Below are 21271 nucleotides of genomic sequence, written 5' to 3' on the forward strand. Positions count from 1 at the left end.
CTGATCTGCATGTTTCTGTATATTCAGTGAAAATAGTAAATCTTAAGTCAAATTTAAATACTGCCTCCTCTAGAGTCATAACTGTATTTTCCTGACATTGAAGCATAAGGTTCAACTCTGCTGAATAGGTAATTTCAGTGAGGCAGTAAAATTTAAGCATCACATCTCAGGTTAAAAGTTTGAGGTGCTGAATATCCTTCATGTCCAAAAAAAAAAAAAATGACAATCTAATTCATCTACCTGGCAAAGTGAGACCTAACTATGCCACCTGATAACCATAATCATTGTTAACATGGCTATACATTAATAGATGGGAATATTTTCAATGTACTTCCTCAAGCACTGTCATAATGCAGTAATTATTAAAGTTCTGGGCAAGATTCCAACTGACAATTAAATGACCAAGTCTATTACATCTCCAAATCCTGTTCCAAATGACTGCACTTGCTGATATGCAAGCAACAGTTCAACCGTGCACAGTGTAGCCACTTTAATAAGAAGCCACCTCTATCTTCCAATAAAATGAACTAAACCTACCTTCTGATCAAATATAGAAACCCAAATTACTCAAATGTTTGCATTCTTTATGTACAAAGTCAGTCAAAATGTTAAGACTATCTTTATTCCCTGCTTTACTACCAGTAATTCTAAAAGCACTTACACAGTAATGTCACCAAGAAACTATCTCAAATGTCTTTAATTATCCCCTCTATTTGATGGGCTATTTCACATTTATGCCAAAAACTGTTTCAGCAATTACAGTTTTAAAGACTCTGCCTTAGTGAAATCTGTATTTATGACCCATTTCATATAGATAGATTAGTATGATTCCCAAATACACACACACACACACACATCTGGAGAAAAAGAAGTAAAATAATCCTTTCACCGTGTGTGTGTGTGTGTGTGTGTGTGTGTGTGTGTGTGTTCACTAATACCTAATAGGTTATTCTATCCCAGCTCATTCTTTATAATGGCTCTCATGAGGCTTTGAGTCACCCTCCAACTATTTCATGGCAAATGATACAAGTTTTGTCATGACCCCTCAAACTGTGAGTGTCTGCATTTGAGAACAGTATGAAATCTCAACTCTTAAGTGTTCTTGGCTTGAGAACAGCCAAGAGAATAACCAAGGAAATAAGAAAGTCTGCACCTATTGAAAATGTGGCCAGACTATCTTTTCCTTCTGCAAGTGAACTTAGATCTCTTGACTATCCAGGTAAAAAATATGGGGAAAATCCAAACAAACAGAAAACAGTAAAAAGTGAGAAGGAAAAGAAGAAGAGGAAGAGGAAGAGGAAGAGGAAGAGGAAGAGGAAGAAGAAGAAGAACAACAACAACAACGAGGAGGAAAGAAGAAGAAGAAGAAGAAGAAGAAGAAGAAGAAGAAGAAGAAAAGAAGAAGGAGGAGGAGGAGGAGGAAGAGGAAAGAAGAGAAGAAGAAGAAGAAGAAGAAGAAGAAGAAGAAGAAGAAGAAGAAGGAGAACCACCACCACCACCACCACCACCACGGGTAATTATACTTTTCACCATGAATTAATGACTTTGAATTAATGCAAAATGAATAGATAAACAGATATTAAGAAGTCCACACCTCTGGTCTAGGTCTATCAACCAGCAAATCTGGTTCCTGCATTTTGTGAATATTTATTTAACTATCATCTTCACAAATATTGCAGCCCTTTGTCTCAGTCAACATCAGTTCTCCCCATCAGCCCTTCAGGGGTTGGTTTTCAAGGGCTTGATCTTCCATGCAGAGCAGATGACTGCGGTTCCATTTCATGCTGCATGAAAGCACTATGCTAAGCCTCAACAATAAACTATTTGAAGACCAATGCTTGGCATCTTGTAACCAATTGTTTTGTAATCACACACATACTAAACGATGTACATATACATATACCACAGTTTGCGTACTCCTCTCTCGAATGAAATAGTCCCATAACTTCAAGAAAAAAAAAAAAGAATCACTTTCCTTTAAGAATTCTAAGCCTGGTGTTTCCACCGTGACGTTTCTTTCTGCTTTTTTCACTCTGAGACGCAGAAGTTTCATCATAGTACAAGGAAGTGTATCATTAGGAGATTGTCAGATTAATTAGACAAAATATTTGGCTCCCTAAAATGAGCTCATTGTTTGCCACTTACTCATTTAGGCCTCTTTTCGTGCCAGGATGTCTATTTTGGAAGATTCATGCATTGGTGATAATTATAAGTATTATTAAGAAACTTAAGGATTTTATTAGGAAGCCCAGATCCAGAGTCTCCTGAAGAATATGAGGGGAAAAAAAAATGGGTTAAGAAATGAGGAAAGTAATTTCCATTTACTTCCCCAAATTAAGTCTCCTTAAATACAGAGAGACCAACAGACTATAAATGTGGTCCCTAACATAGGACTCTGCATATCTGAATAGTTGTCTATGGCAGGGTGGTGGGAGGGTGGTGGTGCTCCTGATCTGGGTATTTGATATTTGTGGTTCTGTAATCAACCAACTTTTCAGAGAGAAAAGTCAAACGATGGCTCTCTCTGATCAGTATTGCTTTTATTTCATACAGCATTTGACCTTCCAAGCCTCATGAAAGCAGGAAGGCAAAGCCTACCAAAATTCCTGAATTCAATTTGAGACTTACAAGTTTGGACTTCACTTAGATTTTGCATTGTAACACCCTTAATCCCACAACTTCACTCTTGACCTTTAGTGCCTAAGAGTGTTATCAGAATTTTCTCTGTGTTAATACTAGAATCCGAACATTTGAATTCTAGCCTTAAGGTCTCTGTATTTCAAATTCTAGGAGTTAAAACCACTTCTGCTCTTGAAGAATCTGGAGAAAAAGAAGTAAAATAATCCTCTCATTTATGCCTTTTATCTCACAATGCACTTATACTAACCTGTAGCCGGGCACTATTTTGGTTATATATTAACATATTCACAAGGGACTAGGTACAGACATAGATCCAGGCAAAGACACAGATGTACATATTATACTACTAAGAAGAGATTTTAAGAGAGAGATGAAGAGACACTGAGTGAGCATGAGCACAGAAGATTGGAAATTCAAAACATAAGCTCAAATCCTAAACTTTCCCAGCTCTGAATGGCATGAGAAATCTTTTTACGAAGTGTTTAACTCCTTGACATTATTTCATCTTATCTCTTTCAAAAGTGGTTTTGTTCCCTAATTGTGAACCCATCTCTTTTAGCCCTTGAAACTACTACTGGGTCTCATTCACTCCTCTTTCTCGTCCGATGGGTATTCCCCGCACCTCTGCAACCAATCAAATCACCACCATACCATTTCTTTCAACCCAAACCACCTATCAGTTTCCCCTATTGTTCTAAAATGTCTTTTGTCTCTCTTACGCACACAGAGAGGACTTGAATGTTTTTGCTACCAGATTTCAATGGCCCTGGTTTATATGAAGTGTTGGACTTTAACAACTGGTGTTTCCAGAAGCTGTGAAGATCCTAATGACTCTAGTGAAAGAATCTTCATCACTTCCTAGTAGTTCACTAACTTCAAAGTTTCTAGTCAAACCTTAAAATTAGTAGTCCGAGACCTGGAACGTACACCTAGTGCTGTCCTTTACCATCTTTGAGACTCTAAATAAGTGGGTCTCAGGGACCTATTTGAGAGAAGCTCCTATCTCGCTAGCTCCCAAGGTTGCCATGAAAGTTAAAATGAAGCAACACTGAAGCCCACTGTCAACACCTAGGTGATATGCAAACAGAAGGGAACATGCAAAACACCTGCTGGAAACTTCCTCCCTGGGAGATGGAAATGGGACGTTGTCCTCACCTCTGGATTCATGGAACTCCAGTGTGACGTGGGCATCAAATCCAAGGCTGAAGTAATTATTGAAAACATTCAGAGGAAGCTGCAATGATGAACAAAGTAGAGGTGAAGTGGTGTGTAACCAGACAGAGTCAAGGAAAGCCTGATGCCAGGCACCTGTCTCTGGAGCAATCCCTGGGAGAGAGAGAAGCCGTAACCCGAAGGACAAGGTTTTGTGTAGAAAGAACACAGATTTTTGAATTCATTAGCGAAAGCTCAAATCAAATAACACTCCCAAGGATGTTAAATAGGATAGGAAACAAGTGACACAAATACAAATTATTAAATGAGAACTGGTCTTGCAGATATTAGTAAGAGAGCCAAATTCAGCTCAAGGAAACACATGTACAATAGTTACAAAGAATCGGGGCGCCTGGGTGACTCAGTTGATTAAGCATCCGACTTCAGCTCAGGTCATGATCTCACAGTTTGTGAGTTCGAGCCCTGCATCAGGCTCTGTGCTGACAGCTCGGAGCCTGGAGCCTGCTTCAGATTCTGTGTGTGTGTCTCTCTCTGCCCTTCCCTTGCTCATGCTCTGTCTCTCTCTCTCTCTCTCTCTCTCTCTCTCTGTCAAAAATAAATGAACAGTAAAAAAATTTTTTTTTAAGTTACAAAGAATGATTCACTAAGTGGGGTGCCTGGGTGGCTCAGTTGGTTAGGCGTCCATCTTGGGCTCAGGTCATGATCTCACGGTCTGTGTGTTCGAGCCCTGCATTGAGCTCTGTGCTGACAGCTCAGAGCCTGGAGCCTGCTTTGCATTCTGTGTCTCCCTCTCTCTCTCTGCTCCTCCCCTGCTCACTCTCTATCTCAAAAATAAATAAACATTAAAAAAATATTTAACACTAAAAAAAATTTTTTAAAAGAATTAATTCACTAAACAAACTTAGAGAGTCGATTCAATTGCAAGGATCATGTGCAAGCTACTTAATCAGAGGATATACTTTTTTGAGAATTTATGTTCACCATATTAATATTGCAACTTAAAATGAATAACATTTAATATGCTTACCCTTTGGTTTTTTAAAATCTATTTTTGACATAGGTCATAAGCAATTATGCAGTGGTAAACATTCAGCTATCCTTGATCTATAGGGAAAGAAATATACATGTGTATACATATTTGTATCATCCAGATTTCTATTCAGTCTATCAGACCTCGGATCTTTCATATGATCATGAAACATGCAGATACACATGCAGGGACATACACAAGCCTTCCTAGAGTCCTCTGGGTCCCTGGCTGTTAGCAATGCCAGCTCCGTAAAGGAGAGGACAATACAAACTAAAATCCTTCATCAAAAGTGCAAAATTCATGTGCTTTTAAGGCTTCAATGTTAGAACAATCAGAAAAGCATGTGGAAAGTGCTAGAAAGGAAATTGTAGTTCTTCCACTTTTCCTTCGGCAGCTCAGAGTGGAAAGTAAATGTTAAATTAAATAGAGAGGCAATTTTATCTCAGCTTGGATAATGTTTCCAGATAATTATCAGGTTTAGACTCCAGACAGAAATATACTTGTCTTCTGTTAGAAATAAGTGTTTAACCCTCAAGATCCCAAAAGTAAGTTTATTGCACTGTTTTATGCGTCCCTCGATCAGCAAGATTTTCTTTGACTAGAATGTGGACCTTGTCCCATTAAGAGATAAATGAAATGAGAGGGAGAGGAACAGAAAGAGATGTTAATACAGAAAAAACAAAAACAAAAAACAAAAACAGATTGCCTTGGCCTCCAATGGAAGAAAAGAATGAAGGCTCCCCACCCCCAACCCCGATGGGAGGTCCCGAGTCAGAGCTTGTAACAATTCAGAGGTCAAATCAGCCCCCTTAGAAATGGCTACAACTGACTCGAGAACAGGGGAGAAAATAAACACAGAGCAGTGCCAAAATCATGTCTTATTCTCCTGGCTTCGTATTTGAGAATGTCCAGTTCCTGCACTTAATCAAAATACCAAGCCTCTGTAATGAGAGCAAGGGTTGGTGATCTTGCCAAAAGCACAGATAGGTTCATCTCTACCATTTATGTTTTCTTGGCTACAATTCTAACCCATGTCTTAGCATTCACTGATAACTCGGGAGAACATTTGGTTACCATCCCCTAAATAATACCCCAGTTTAGTCTTTTATTAAATTCTTGTTCCTATTTTTCAGGAAAAATTGCCTCAATTTTCTACACATCTCAAAAATCCAATTTTTTCAAAGCCCTTTAATTATCTGGATTAATGTTTCCTGGCTGCACCAAGGAGTCTTTCCATTTCTTAAGCTGTCAGGAAGAGATGCAAATAGAGATTTCTCTTGAGGGCCTAAGCATTCTAAGATTGGTGGAGAAAGGACCTTAAATTTCCATACAATTATTTTCACTTTGGCTATTTTCTACCCAATTTCTATAGGTCGGATACATTAGAAAGTATCATATCCCAAGATGATACCTGCAGTTTAAGCAACATTGTGACATTATGAATAAAAATCAACTAAGCAGTCACGGTATCTACTAGAAACCTTATAATTTCTGGATCATGGTTTAGGGGAAAAAACATGAAGAGAAGATAAAACGTATTTTCACTTATATTAGCCAGATAAGAAACTTGAGTGTTTATCACAATTGGTTAGGATCATGGTGTCGATAAATAAATAGATTTTGGTTGGGTTCAAAAGGATAGCTGGTTCAATTTATTTTAAAGCAGCAATGCCCATGTGAAAGAAAGAAAGCACAATAAATGTGAAAGAAAGAAAGAAAGAAAGAAAGAAAGAAAGAAAGAAAGAAAGAAAGAAAGGAAGAGAAGAGAAAATAAAAAAGAAAAGAAAAGAAATACCCAAGACAATCTTGATCTCAATCAATGGCATAATCCAATAAAGCAGAGATGTCATTTAAAGTACAGATTCCGAGAGCCACCTGGGTGGCTCAGTCGGTTAAGCGTCTGACTTCAGCTCAGGTCATCATCTTCCAATCCAGGAGTTTGAGCCCCCATGTCGGGCTCTGTGCTGACACTCAGAGCCTGGACCCTACTTTGGATTCTGTGCCCCTTCCCTGCTCTTGCTCTCTCTCTCTCAAAAATAAGTAAACATTAAAAAAAATTTAGGGGCACCTGGGTGGCTGAGTCAGTTAAGCTTCCGACCTGGGCTCAGGTCATGATCTCACGGTTCATGAGTGTGAGCCCCACTGTCAGCACAGAGCCTGGAGCCTGCTATGGATTCTGTGTCTCCCTCTCTCCTGACCCTCCCTTGCTCGCTCGCTCTCTCTCTGTCTCTCTCTCTCTCTCTCTCAAAAATAAACATTAAAAAATTTAATAAGAAAAATTTTTTTAAAAATTTAAAGTACAGATTCTGATCCTTCAACCTGTATTTACTTCAGCAGAATCGATGGAGACTGAGCCCCATAATCTGCATGTTTCACGGACACATGTGGAGTTTCTTATGCATGAAAAGCTTTGTAAACACTCTCATAGAAGAAAAGTGGAAAGTAATATGCAAGGAGAGGTTACTTGGCAACCTGTCAAATTTATATGAAATTGAGGTGGGAACTTCGAACCAAATTTACCACCAAAACTCTGCACTAACATGGGTACAATTGTGTCTCTTCATTTGTCTTGGGTGGAAATGAAAGCTTCATCACTGAAGGAAAAATATGAAATCAAAACATTTATTTAGGCATCTTCAAGTCCCAACCAAGTGATGAAACTGGCTCAGTTAATACTTCCTAAACGTAAGAGATATTTAGTATCAGACAAGACATCTCAGGAGGTTATCTTTCTATCAAAAAGCCATATGCCTAATGCTTCAGAATATCCATATTTTTTCACCATCCCATAGGTTCTGAGATGCAGTGCTTGAGAGATCAGAAAATGAATATATGTATTTCTGGTGTGGAAGACAAGGAGTAGGAGATCTCAGCCTTTAGAAGTCAATGAAGCAGAATCATTGAGTAGTGTTAGACTCCTAGCCCCAGTGGCCATAAACTCAAACATTACCCTGTTATCTCATAGGAAGGAATCAGCATATGATTCTCCAGCCAGGAGCGTATCTCCTGTCACTCAGGCACATGCTCCAGGGTTCCTCTCTGCTGAAGAAAGAGCTCTCTCACCTTACACACACCATCTTCAAGTTCTTCTGGAGGCAAGTCTGGGTTTCTTTCCACGTGGAGGTTCCAGCGATCCAGCTGTACAATTGTCCCGTCTTCGACTTGGCAAAGGATCTTCGAAACAGGTTCATCAGTGTAGCCCTAAGGAATCAAAACATATACCCACTGCCATCTGGAGTAGCGAACAGTACAGCCAAAGGTATTTCATGCAAGCAAGAGCCCTTCTGTCGTAGCTCTGTTTATTTTGCGATTAGCAAGGCTGGGAAAGTAAACTGTTTTCCTTGAAGTACTTAGAATCTAAGACAAAAGTCACAGGTAACGTGCATAGAGATACTGCTCTAACTGGTTTGAGCTGAGTAATTTTTGCCAGCACCAAGAACCAGTAGTCACCGGTAGGCATTTGAGGGCCATGCTGGATGGCTGCTTCCATCAGAGTGACAAGAGGACTCCCCAGGTCTCCTACTAGAGGAATTTGAGAGACACATAGGACAAGTATGTGTGGAAAAGGAGGAAAGGAATCCAGGTGGCACATGAGAGACAACTTTTTCAATTAACATTCCACTTCACCTCCCTAACCTTGCAGTGGGACACCGTTCTTTCCATGGCCGAAGGCAAGTCTGTCTGAGGCACAGCCCTATTATGCAACCACTTACCACTCGAGCATGTATTTACTGGCAGCATGATTATTAAGGATAGTCAAGTCTCTGATTTGGATGCGAGGAGTCAACAGTGATAAATATATTTACATGAAGAAACTAATTTATTATCATTTATACTATGCTCACTGTAGGAGGTCAATTCACCCAATGCCAAATTCATATCTGCTAATATCTGAAGAGAATTATCACCTAATGGAGGTTAATTCACCCAAAGGTCAATTTCATATCTGCTAATATCTGAAGAGAATTTTCATGGAGCCCAGTCCAATCTCTCATATGAGCAGATAAAAAGCTGGTGGGGCTGCGTATGTTAGCCTATTGTGCCTCCTTACTATCTTAACACTGTAATAATGTTAATAAAAGAGCTGGTGAGTGACAGGTAAACTTCTTCCACTAAGCTTAACTAAAGTTGGCTGTATGGTGGGAAGGACAGTTGGCTATCTGTTTCACAAAGCCATGATGACACGAAGCAGAAAAACAAAATGCTCAATAAAACCCGTAACTCTCTTAAACAAAGGACTGTAATCTGAACCAGATTTGCTCTTCTGGCCAAGACTGAGGGTCAGGATCAATTCAGGTCCGTGTGCTTGTTTTACGTAAAGACTTGAGGCCAACCCACCCACCACCTTTCAATGGATACCTACCTCAAGAAGCCCCAGGCCTGTGTACTAACCCCCATTTTTTATACCATACTTTCTTCTCTAGATGATTCTCAATTTGAACTGAAGAAGGTCCCAGATAAAACCATGAAGCAGGGGCACCCTAATTCTCCATTCTAACTTATTCTTTGGACAACAGTAGCATATTCCCCTTCCGTTAGAACATCTGTGGATTCAGGGACCCTTCTGCTTGATGGCTTGGGTGGTCCCTGAGAACAGTTCTTACCCCTCCCCAGTTGAGAGTTCGAGCCAGGTCGTTCCCAGTTCCCAGTGGAAGGACCCCGACAGGAGGCTGAGGGCTCAGCTGCAGTTCATCCAGAATAGAAAGGATCCAGCCCACCTACAGACATTTCGGGGGCCAGAAGAGATATGAGAAAGATAGGTAAGTTACAAAGACAACCTGAGAGAAGGAAGTTTAAAAAGCAAATGATACAGTTTGATTTTTCTTTAAAATATGTACGATTTAATCTGGTAGTCAAGAAACAGACCACTTATCTCAAACAGTTTCAAAATGGTGAGTCCCTAAAGGGAGAAGGACCATTTTGTTTATGCTGTCATATAAGCAAAACCGGACCCACTCATCTGTATGTTTAACTTGAGATCTACCTTCAAATTTAGAACAGTTTAAAATCTGGGGAGGTTTACAATATAGGCATTGGAGACAATACAAGACTTACAATCAGACTGAATTTCAATTTTGGTCACACTCGCTACATAATCTTGATTAAATTATTTAACCTCACTGAGATTTATTTACCTGATTTTCAAAATGGAGATAATGCCTACCTCACAAGACTGTTTACAGATTAAACTAAAATGCATATAAAGCCCTTAATATGGTCTATGTAAGCACTAATTAAATGGTTACCCTCCATAACACCATCTTAGAAATTAGTAGCATTTTCCTAACGATCCCCATATTCTCTGTAATGAAACATTATGAAAACATAATTATGCATGGTCCTAGTACTTATTATAAGTTCAGGCAGAAAATAGATACTTATATACTAGAATCATATTCCCATTTAATCTTTTTCTAAGATAAATAATACTTTAGGTTTGGTCTTGCAACTATTTAGAATAATTACCCAAAACCTGGAAATGGCAAAAAGAAACTTGCATATCCTCACAAAGTCCTACTAAGGTGGCATTTTACAGGCCTAAAAACGTTATAACTGTAGACTAACTGGAATATTTCTGTCCTGTGGATACACAAAGGTCGAGAATAGAAGATTATGTTAAAGGTTATGGTTTTATTCCCCCATATGGCCATAAACTGATTTTATCTCACATTTAGAAAAACTGTTTTGGAATAAACTACATAATCCTTTCCCTCTACTTCTCCAATAAGTCAACTCTATCATCTTGCTGGATGCGAGGAGCTAAATAAATTTGAGCTAAGCTCTTCATCAAAGAACTAAATAAATTTGACATACATTCATTCTACATTTGTATGAGTCCTATTTTATTGTTTTTAATAGTACTTTAACAGTATATGTAGTGCACACTACATATAAAACACAGAACTAAGCAACTGAAATAAGATGAATGAGCTGGAACAAGGTAAGTTAGACTGGATGCCTGCTCCCAAGGAGCTTACAAGGAACAAGGAGAGAGACAATCACTGCTTTCCATGTGCTGATTTCTGAGCAAAGTTCTCTTATTAAACTTCAAAATGACTCTGTAAGGTAGGTAGAAGTCTCATCTCCATGTAATAGATAAGGAGGCCAAAACTTGATAATATCATACCCTTACTATGGTAATATCATACCATTTATGTAGTACAGATCGCATTCAAAATTAGGTATGCTAAACCCCAAGGCTGACCTCTTAGCCACTCTGGGACAGAGAGCCTTTCAGTAAAGACCCAAACCCCGTTCCGGATAGGGCCTGACCATGCTGAAGACAGAGGCATATACTTTTGGAATCTCTGGAATGCTGGAGAAACCTTAGAAATTGCTCAAACCAATTCAGTTAATTTGCAGATTTATTAACTGAGGTGCAAAGAGGTCAAGCAATTTGCTCAAGACTAGATATTAGGAGTGTCAATGTCATGATCTTATCAGGTCTCTTGACTCTAAAATCCTTTCGCTACCACAGTATTCCTTCCAGGATGTAAAACTTGACTGTCCATCAAGAAGCCTGAAATTGTGTTTACCTTCTAGAAAGGCATACCCCCGTGTTCACCCAATATGATGAACTAAAAATCCAGATCTAAAGAAGTGTCCAAAGATCCCTCCACTCCCTGGGCAATTCCCTCCCAGACAACTTCTTAGATTCTGACCTAACACTTTCTTAGTTGTCTTACACACAGTACAAACAAAGCTTGCTATTGAAGTGTAAGGGGAAAAAGAGTCAGATGCTAAAATAGATCTGATGACTATGCTAGATACCGTTCTTGCTCAGCTACCTGTGCACAAACTACACACCGTAGAAGCAGATCCCTCTAGTAAACTACAAGACATGAAAACTCAGAAATCCCAACAATCAGGGGTCACTGATTGCAGATGCAAATAGCCCTGAGAACTAGAGACTCAGAAATGCAATGGAACTCTAGAAATTCGAACTCAACATCCTATATAAAGAAGGCAAACTCTTTACAACTTTTCTAAGAGATGATCACTCTGTCTCCCCCTTATGAACTGTACTCACAAATCTGTCTACTTTCTTTCAGGTAGATTTAAACTGGAAATTTGTTTCTTATGCATAGTTGAAACAGGTCTCTCTTTTCTTGGTAAGGATAATGTCATGTGTTCACATTTCCGATACCCAATGCACTCCAGACACAACGATAGGACAAATAAATCCTCAGGGACCAGAAGCAAAGCAAACACAAAATGGCAAGCAGATGAAGCCTGGAGTTTGGCTTCTGTCTGATAACAGGGAGTAGAAGTTCACCCCTCCTGACAGGGGGCCATGTATGAATAAGGGTCCCTCTTGGCCAGCGGGAGAGAGGCTGGAAAAGAATGTGAGAACCCCTTCCTGAGGCCACAGCCCAAAGACAGGGGAGACCCCTTGCGGCTGGAGGGAGAAAGCCGCCTGCAGTGGGCTCACCTTCCCCCTGGCTTGCTGATGTACCTCAAACATCCAACACCTCCTCAGGATGGGTGCCTTAGTCACCTAAGGAAAACCCACTCGAGTCTCAGAGTGCTGGAGACCATGCAAAGGACTAGGAAGGGATAGTGATAGGATGCAGAGAAAGAAAAGGGAAAGACCAAACACAACAAAATAACTTCCTCTGAAGAGGACCCTGCAAAGAAAAATTCTAAATCGCAGGAAGAACACTAATACCAAGAGGGACGGGAAGAGGAAGGATCAGTCCACAGTGTGTGAAATACAAATACTTTTCAAATAACCAAAATGAGTGTCCTGTAATTTCCATGAATTGATGGGGTATCTTCTTAAAGAATTTTTTTAATGTTTATTTATTTATTTTGAGAGAGAGAGAGAGAGAGAGAGAGAGAGAGAGAGAGAGAGAGAGAAACCCCAAGCAAGCCCAGCACTGCCAGCCCAGAGCCTGACACAGGACTTGATCTCATGAACCATGAGTTGGACACTGAACTGACTGAGCTACCCAGGTGCCCCTGATGGGGTATCTTCTAATAATTCTTTAATCAGTATAACAGCCTTCATCCAAATCTTCTTAAGCTGTTGCTGTTTTCTCAAAAAAAGTTGCCAAGAATCGACACCATACTGTGATATAGTTCCTCAGAATGGCAGGAGCCCTCAGGTCCCCTGGATTTCTCACCATCTCCTTTTCTCTCACACTTGCCCTAACAGAAGAGGAAAATGTATAACTGATTTGAATTAAAGGATCTCCCCCTTTCTTATTCAATGATTTAAGAACTGCATAAATGTAAGAGTGCCTCGGTGGCTCAGTTGATTAAGCGTCCGACTTTGGCTCAGGTCAGGATCTCACAGTTCATGAGTTCGAGCCCCACATCAGGCTTGCTGCTGTCAGCACAGAGGCTGTTTCAGATCCTCTGCCCTGTCTCTCTCTGCCCTTCCCTGGCTCGCGTGCTCTCTCTCTCTCTCAAAATTAAATAAACATGATTTAAAAAGAGGGATGGGCAGCTACTTATCTCCCTTGATCAAGAATTGCATAAATACATTCTACTTTCTTTTTCCAATAGCCAAATATTTTCTTCTGAATACAACCAGGTAGGTTTAGTAACCCATTATTACCTAACCTTAGGGTCATCAAATGTCACCTGCCTTTCATAACCAAGATGTGTCATGAAGTTCTCTTAAGTGCCACCAGTAGGCTAGTAGTTCTTTTAGCAGAGGAGGGTCTGGATCTTTTCTCATAGTCCTCAATAGCGTTTCTCATCCAAGAGCTACATTACTCAACAGCAGCTTCCCCAAAAGGCAACAGAACGTAGGGTGTAGGGAGACAGAACTCAGTGAACCCCGCTCCATCATACATGGGCTGGGTGAGTTTAAGCAAGTGACTCCGTCACTCCAAGTTCTCTCATCTGTCTCTCAAGCCTGTTAGGGGTATGTTTTCAGTTAAACACCATGTAGACATTTCTTAGCTTGGCAAATAGGAGATGCTTAATTAACATTAGCTGCTGTGATTAGGCTTTATTTTTCTTCCTCTTCACTTCCTCTATGAAGGTCCAGTTTCCTAGAAGCAAAACGCCCTCTTCCTTTTTCTCCGCGTAACGCTGAACCTCAAGTTCACAAATCAATCCCACCTTTGACTGCCATCAATCACAAAGTCTTTCACACACTATCAAAGACAGAAAAGCCAAGCTGTACTGAAGCAGAGAGGTGCTACAAAAGAGGAAGGGATGGGAGAGAGAGAGAGACAGAAAGAGAGAGAGAGAGAGAGTAAACAAATATACTTAAAATAGCAGGAGACAGAAAAGACCTTGAGTAATAATCTGTATCTGTCTTTATAAAAGCAGACCTATACAAAGGATCTTCAGGCCCAAAGCTGTTCTTGGGGCCTCTCGCTTACCAGCAACCTGTTCCTTCTGGAAGTCCAGGCTTCAGGTTCTTAGCAGGGATTATGTTTGCTAGGCTATCACATTTCCCCCAAATCATCTCCACCAGCTCATCCAGCACTCCTTCAGCTATATTTAATTAACTGCAAAACAGCACTTGGCATATTTTCCACCACAGAAAACTATCCAGATTGGGTGAAATCATTTCTGAGTTCACAAGGTTCTTTCCTGCCTTTGTGTTAGGAGGAGCAGGGCTGAGGGATCTGAAACAGCACGGTCCTGGGCTCTGTCCCTGAGCAGCCCCACAGTACTGTCCCCACAGCTGGCCAATGCTGCCACCCCTGTCCACGCTATGCTTTAGCTGTCACTGCATGTGTCCCCAGTGCACTGCGAGCAATATTTTCACTCTGCAAGGTACTAACATCAGAGGCGGCTGAGGGGTGGCAAGAAGAGCGAATTGACATTTTTTTCCAACAGACCCAATACACGTAGCTCCTCATATGCTGGCAAAAAGCGAAGGATGTGCATGTTGAGACATCAAAAGAAGTAGAACATTTCTGAACTGAAAGATCATCAAGGCGGCATTTAACGACTGGGTGTCCCTTTCTAGTATGTACATTAGGACTCTTCTGATGTTTTCATTTATATTTGTACTTAAGAGTTTTTAGGTCATCATGTGTTAAAAAGAACTGTTTAAGGGGCACCTGGGTGTCACAGGTGGTTGACCGTCTGACTTTGATCTCAGCTCAGGTCATGATCTCATAGTTCATGGGTTCGGGCTCTGCTCTGATGGTACAGAGTCTGCTTGGGATTCTGTCTCTCCTTCTCTGTGTCCCTCTCCCACTTGTGTGCGCACACATGCTCTCTCGCTCTCTTTTTCTCTCAAAAAAATGAATTAACATACATTTTTTAAATAAAAATATATGAAAATCACTGTTTAAAATCAGCCCTAAAGAAATCAAGACAGAAGGTGAGAGAAATGGGTGGGGGAGGGATATAGCTAGGCTAGCACTTCGGGAGAAAAGGGGTTTGGGATGATGTGCTTGGCACTATCACTTAAAGGGAAACAGTGCTTTCTTCCCTGCTGTGGCTGCACAAAGTCCAGCAAGGAGGTGCCTTCTGTTTAGGGTGTATCCTCATCTAGGGAAGCCAACTGATCAAGAAATAAGCACGAAGGAGCTGGCTACAGAGTTTAACTCCAGGCCTCCGGAAAGAGGGCAACGCGGTTAAAGGTGGACCTGCTGTTCCAGCCCCGTTATCGAGGTCAGGGGCCAGATAGGTAGGGACCACACTGCACCGTAAGGAGCCATAAGGAGGGGAGGGCATGGGCGCCTCTAGGCTCTTGGTCCACATGCCCTTCACTATTCGAGCAAAACGACAGCTATGGGGAGCTGGACAGGTAGAGATGTGCCCAAGGAAGGGAAAAAATACAAATTTACTGCATAACCCAAGAGCAGCTGGTTTACAAACATGAGGGTCTGAGATCATTCTTGAGTTAGGGGAGTTTTCCTAGGGCCTTGAGAAGATGTGACAACCATGTGACAGCCTTAAGATCATGCTAACCAGTTACGAAGAGATGACACCTGTACCGTCCCCTGCAGCATCCACTGGCCACATGTGGCGATTGGGCACAAGAATGTGCCTAATACAAACTGGAGGGGCTCTGAGTCAAAACAGATGCTGGATTTTGGAGACAGCGCGAATAGAATATAAAATAATCTCATGAGTGATTCTTCTACGACTGCATGTTGAAGTGATAATATTTTGGAGATACTAGCTTAAATAAAATGTAGTATAAAATTAATTTCACCTGCTTCTGACTTTAAGTACCTTCTAGAAAACTTAAAAATGTGGCTTGTATTGTAGTTCTCTTGAACAGCCATGGTCTATACCATTGTAATGCTACAGCTATGAAGACCCTTAGGGATGCAAATGTATCCCCTTGCAGATTTAGAAGGTCACAAAGGAGGGTAAGGAACCTGCTGAAAGTGACGGAAGTACAGGCACCCAACAGGGTCTTCTGCCTTCAAGTGGAATGCAGGAAGATGGGCTATTTAAAAGTGCAAGGAGGTAGAGCAACACAAAACGAGTACTGAAGCCTAAGAACTTGTTTCCAAACTGGGGCGCCTGGGTGGCTCAGCTGGTTGAGTGTCCGACTTTGGCTCAGGTCATGATCTCGGGGTTCATGAGTTCGAGCCCTGCATTGGGCTCTGTGCTGACAGCTCAGAGCCTGGAGCCTGCTTCAGATTCTGTGTCTCCTCTCTGCCCCTCCCCTGTTCATGCTCTGTCTCTCAAAACTAAATACACGTTAAAAAAAATTTTTTTTAATAAAAAAAGGAAATTGTTTCCAAATTAATGCAAGACATCTATACGTTAAATAATATTTTGTGCACAAACTGATGCAGTTAAGGGTTAATACATCCCCTTCCTAATCAGTCAAAAGAAATTCCATTCCTGATTCTCCCTGGAACCTTGTCACTGCACTGACAGAATTCTGACGGCTTATGGTGATAGATATGCTCACTGAGTAAAGGCTGAGTGCCTTAAGTCAAATGTATACCTGACACTCTCAGGAACCATTCTTCACTTGCCTAAAGCCAGCCATCTTTCTTCATAAATCCATCAGGAGGCCTTGTCTTTATATATAAACTCTGCCCCCACTCAAAATTTAAAGTTTCATATTCTAAACTAATAAAATTAAAAGTATCAATCACTGACCTAGAAAAAATATTTCAAATCCCATGAATCTTTCACAAAACATCCATTTTGGCCAAGTAAAGTAAACTAAAACTTGGTTTTGCGTAAGGTACAAGATACACAAAGTTTTGATCCTGAGTGATTAAAGTACAGAGGTTACTATTGAGAAAATAATTAACACAAAAGCATGCACCAATTCTAAGGTAAATCGGCTACTTTCCCTTTGGGCATTAAAGTAATTTACCAGCTCTAAGGTAACTCTACTACTTTCCTTGGGGCTTGCCTGCTGCAAGGGACCGAGGGTAAACATCTAGTGCATTTGTGAGTGATGTGGAAGGATGTGAAAAACGAAGTCAGGAACATAGATGTGGTCCCTAGGAGGAAAACCTACCTGGAACATAAAAGTAGTATCTAGCCTTGTGAAGTACCTATTAATTATGGCGTATTTAAAGAAAGGACGCTAGGAAAGACAGGCTAAGTAGGAGAACCAGACAGTCTTCATGTCAAAAGGTATTATTAATGGCACAAGGGCGTATTCACAGATATTCAACACTGTAATCGGGCCTGGTCTTCAGGACCCATTAGCAATCTCCCAAGTCTCATTTGCTCATCATCCTGGTTTTGTCCCAGATAAGCTTCTTGAAAACCACTAGTTACACCCTAGTCTCCAAAATCAATGATAATTCTGCAGTCTCTCCTCCAGGATATAACCACTGCCTCCTTCTTTGAAACTCCTTTGTGTTTTTTTTTTTTTTATTTGGTTTTTTTCTTGACAGAATAAACTACGGGTGGTCTTTTCTATGTCTATTTTTTCCATTTTCCTTTTGAACTTTGGCCCGGACTCCCTAACTGCAGTTCTTTCACAAATGTCTGGACTTGGCTCTCTTGTCCTTGTCCTTTAGGCTTTAAAACCCCAGGTTTCCAAATACTTCTCTAGTTGCAGGGAATGCCTCAAACCATACAACCTAGAATGTCCTTCCTACACAAACCCGCTGAGTAGAGGAAAGGGACAAGAAAGGAGAAGCGAGAGCAAGCTGCCACGAGGCGAGGCTCGGTGATGACGGGAGAAGTTTGGAAGGCGTGGTGCTCAATCAATGGTGAAGCTCAAGATGTAGAGATGGAATAGGAAGGGGATGTGGATTTGAGGTCATGGACACGTAGGTTAAGAAAGGATAAGAACTATGAATTCAGGATAGCAACTGGTCTGCTGCTGTCACCAAGATTTAGAGAGGGAGAACAGATGGGGGCAAATACTGAAGTCATATAGGAAGACAAGGAGATTCTAAAACAAGGAAGAGCACTATAGTAAAGGGTCACAGTAAGTTTATACTTTAATTAAGATAACTATCTGGGTACAGCTGAGCTAGGAATGTGTGTGCATGTACGTTAAACATAATATATATTTATTGTACCTATAAAAGACACACTGAGCTAAGAAGAACACGATGCGTGTGTGATATGTAATAAATTAAATAAATGTATATATGTATATAAATACACACTATACATGTATCTAATGTATATTATATCAGACATATCAATTAATGTGTATTATCATATATATGATGTGATATATATATGCATATATGTATACACATATATGTTATCTCCTCAGAGGATTTGTTTGGATATAATTCTACTAAAAAAGGTTGGGAAATTTTCACAGCAGCCCATCCCTAAGTATATCTCCCTAGAACACAACAAATGCTTGAAATTTAATTGGTATTGTGGCAGAAAAAAATTCCCTGGTCAAATAATTTTGGACAACTCTGGGTTAAACAAAGTGAAATAGGTTTGGCTTTTCAGCTATAAGACTTTACACTGAATTTTATAAGCTAATAATGTGTATTGTGAATCTTAACAAACAGTAAACACTGTTTTCCCAACTGCAAAATGTTTTCTTCTCCATGGAGTAACTTAAGGGACCGGTGGAAACACTGTTCTATTTTTTTCCCCAGTTGCATTTACTGGTGCATAATATGTATCCAATGCTACATTAAGTGCTCACTTGCTATGAGAAAGAGAAGATTTTGTTGCTACCTTTGAGAATAAAACATTCTAATTAGGGAGATTAGAGAAAAGTCAAAGAGAGTTCATAATAAAATCCTAGATCCTGGGAGAGCAGACTCCAAATACAGAAGAAAAAGACACTGGACAGCAGCATCTAAATGTCATGGTTCTCAATTCTTTGCCTTTGCTAAATATACCAACGTAAGTAAGAGGGCAAATGGAGAGACAGATGAGGCAAAGAGAGGAAAATGTGACAATATTAAACTTCAGCCCAATTCCATCTTTTCTTCAAAAATGAATACAAAGGATACCAATGATCTTTAAGGCAAACCAATGTCAGCATTTTAAGTTCTATTTCCACTTGTAAAAGAATGAAGACAATAATTTTGTCCATATACTTCTCCTTGTGACCAATTAAGAACAAATTAAATAAGGGTGTTTTTTTTTTAAAGAATTTAGTCATCTATAACCGTCATTCTAATAATACGACCACATCCTTACCTTGTGGAATAGGAAAGGATATAGTCAAGCTGAGGGAGTAAAACATAATTTAGTAAGACCAAGTATGAATCCATGAGAACAATAATCAAGTCTCTTATAACCCTTTATGGGCTATGCTTCACATGACAGAGACCTATGTTTTAGGGGACTGGAAAGAGGTGAGGTGGGAATAAATAAGGAGAACTGTCATAGGGAAAACAAAAGAAAGATGGAAGAAATAAAGGAGACAACTGGATTCTATTTCAAGGACCTACCGTTCCATCCCCGCCACAGGCCAGAATTCGTAGATTTGGTACCTTCCTATATAACTCAAGCCTGTAGAGGAGATAGAAGACAAATTAAACATGAGCACATCACTGGCCATCGCAGAGAGAAAACCCAGGGCACAAGAGGGCTCTGGGATATCCACTGGAGAAAATGTATAATCAATGTAATGTCGTCAAAACTAGTTACCAAGTCATCACGAGGGAAGAGACCCCAACAACTGCATCAGAGGTTGGCAGCAAGTCAATTTTTAAATGGCTGACATTGGAATGGGATTTCAGGATGTCCCAGGGTTTCATTTCCCATAATTGCTATCAATGCATCAACTCACGTCGTTTCCCTAGTTAGTTTCGACTTCCTTTTCTTTTCCCATCATACCCTTCCCTCCTTTCTCAAAGGAAATCATCATGAATCAATAGTCAATGCTGATTGTATGTCTCCTCCTCATACTTTATAAGCTTTTCCTGGATTGTTTTTTTGTTTGTTTGTTTTTTTGAAACAAAAAGTAGAAACCCTCTTGAAACCTTCTACTTTCTACGCTTAATCCCAATAAACCTTTTCAGAGAGACAGGGTGCTGGGAGGATACGTACTAGTAACACGACCACACCTACAATCCTAGCTCTCTCTCTTCAGAGAGAGAACCAAATTTATACTCCTCGGGCAAAAGAGGGAAGACTTACTGACTTCTCTTTATTTAAAATTTGTCTGCTTAAAGTTAGATCATTTTTCATGTTGGCTCTTGAGAAAATACAGTTAGACCCCCGCCCCACCCCCTGGCTAAAACATTTGCTTAAGCAAAGCAATTAAACGCCTCTGTTCTAGAAGACATCACCTTGTAAATCTTTGTTTTGTTTTGTTTTGTTTTGTTTTTTCTGAAAATATCTCCTATCTGGTCACATTCTTCATGATGATCTATGAAGTCTCTACCTAAAGTGTAACCAAAGTGGTAAGATTTTACGATTTTGCCCTTCCGACAGGGCAGACGCCAAGGTAACAGATATGCCTGAGTCCATCCAAATACAGAAAAAAATACAGAAGTTTTATAGCGAACTCTAGTGGCAAAGAAGTTCACAGATAAAAAGAATGACAGGAGAAATTAATTTTTATATGTAATATTCTCCTGAATGCTTCAAATATACAACTTTTCCATTTTACACAGGAATATTATTTCTCTAGAAATTATCTGAGTTGATGTTTCTTTGCCTCTGATATTGCTACTTATTCAAAAATAATTAGTATCCCTTAAGTTCTAATGTTTCCCAGATGACATCCAAACTATCTTAATACATGGGTTTTTTTTTCATTTTTTTTTTTTTTGATGCTTATTTGAGAGAGAGAGAGAGAGAGCACGAGCGCACGAATGGGGGAGGGGCAGAGAGGGAGACAGAATCTGAAGCAGGCTCCAGGCTCTGAGCTGTCAGCACAGAGCCCATCATGGGCCTTGAACTCATGAACCGTGAGATCACGACCTGAGCTGAAGTCGGGATGCTTAACTGACTAAGCCACCCAGGAACCCCAATACATGGGTTTTGAAAAGGGAATCAGACAGTAGCAGAAACAGCCCTGCTCTTTCCCATCAGGTACCCCATCACCATCACCAAAGGGAAGATACAGGATACCTGTTACCT

The 21271-nt window shown here is 40.2% G+C and overlaps 1 protein-coding gene across 4 annotated transcripts in view; it reads right to left on the reverse strand.

Moving 5' to 3' along the window:
• DGKI (diacylglycerol kinase iota) overlaps positions 1-21271 on the reverse strand; it is a 450160-nt gene that overhangs the window by 182228 nt on the left and 246661 nt on the right. For all 4 annotated transcript variants that reach the window (XM_047097249.1, XM_047097250.1, XM_047097248.1 and 1 more), the window contains 4 exons: positions 19633-19693; positions 9448-9561; positions 7907-8044; positions 3796-3874 (listed from right to left, as the gene is read on the reverse strand). In XM_047097249.1, the coding sequence (XP_046953205.1) occupies positions 3796-3874; positions 7907-8044; positions 9448-9561; positions 19633-19693 (392 nt within the window). The remainder of the gene's footprint in view (positions 1-3795; positions 3875-7906; positions 8045-9447; positions 9562-19632; positions 19694-21271) is intronic.

Source organism: Lynx rufus, unplaced genomic scaffold, assembly GCF_022079265.1.
Source record: "Lynx rufus isolate CCGP_SWC_20201006 ecotype Redwood Valley unplaced genomic scaffold, mLynRuf1.p SCAF_4, whole genome shotgun sequence".
Classification (NCBI taxonomy): domain Eukaryota; kingdom Metazoa; phylum Chordata; class Mammalia; order Carnivora; family Felidae; genus Lynx; species Lynx rufus.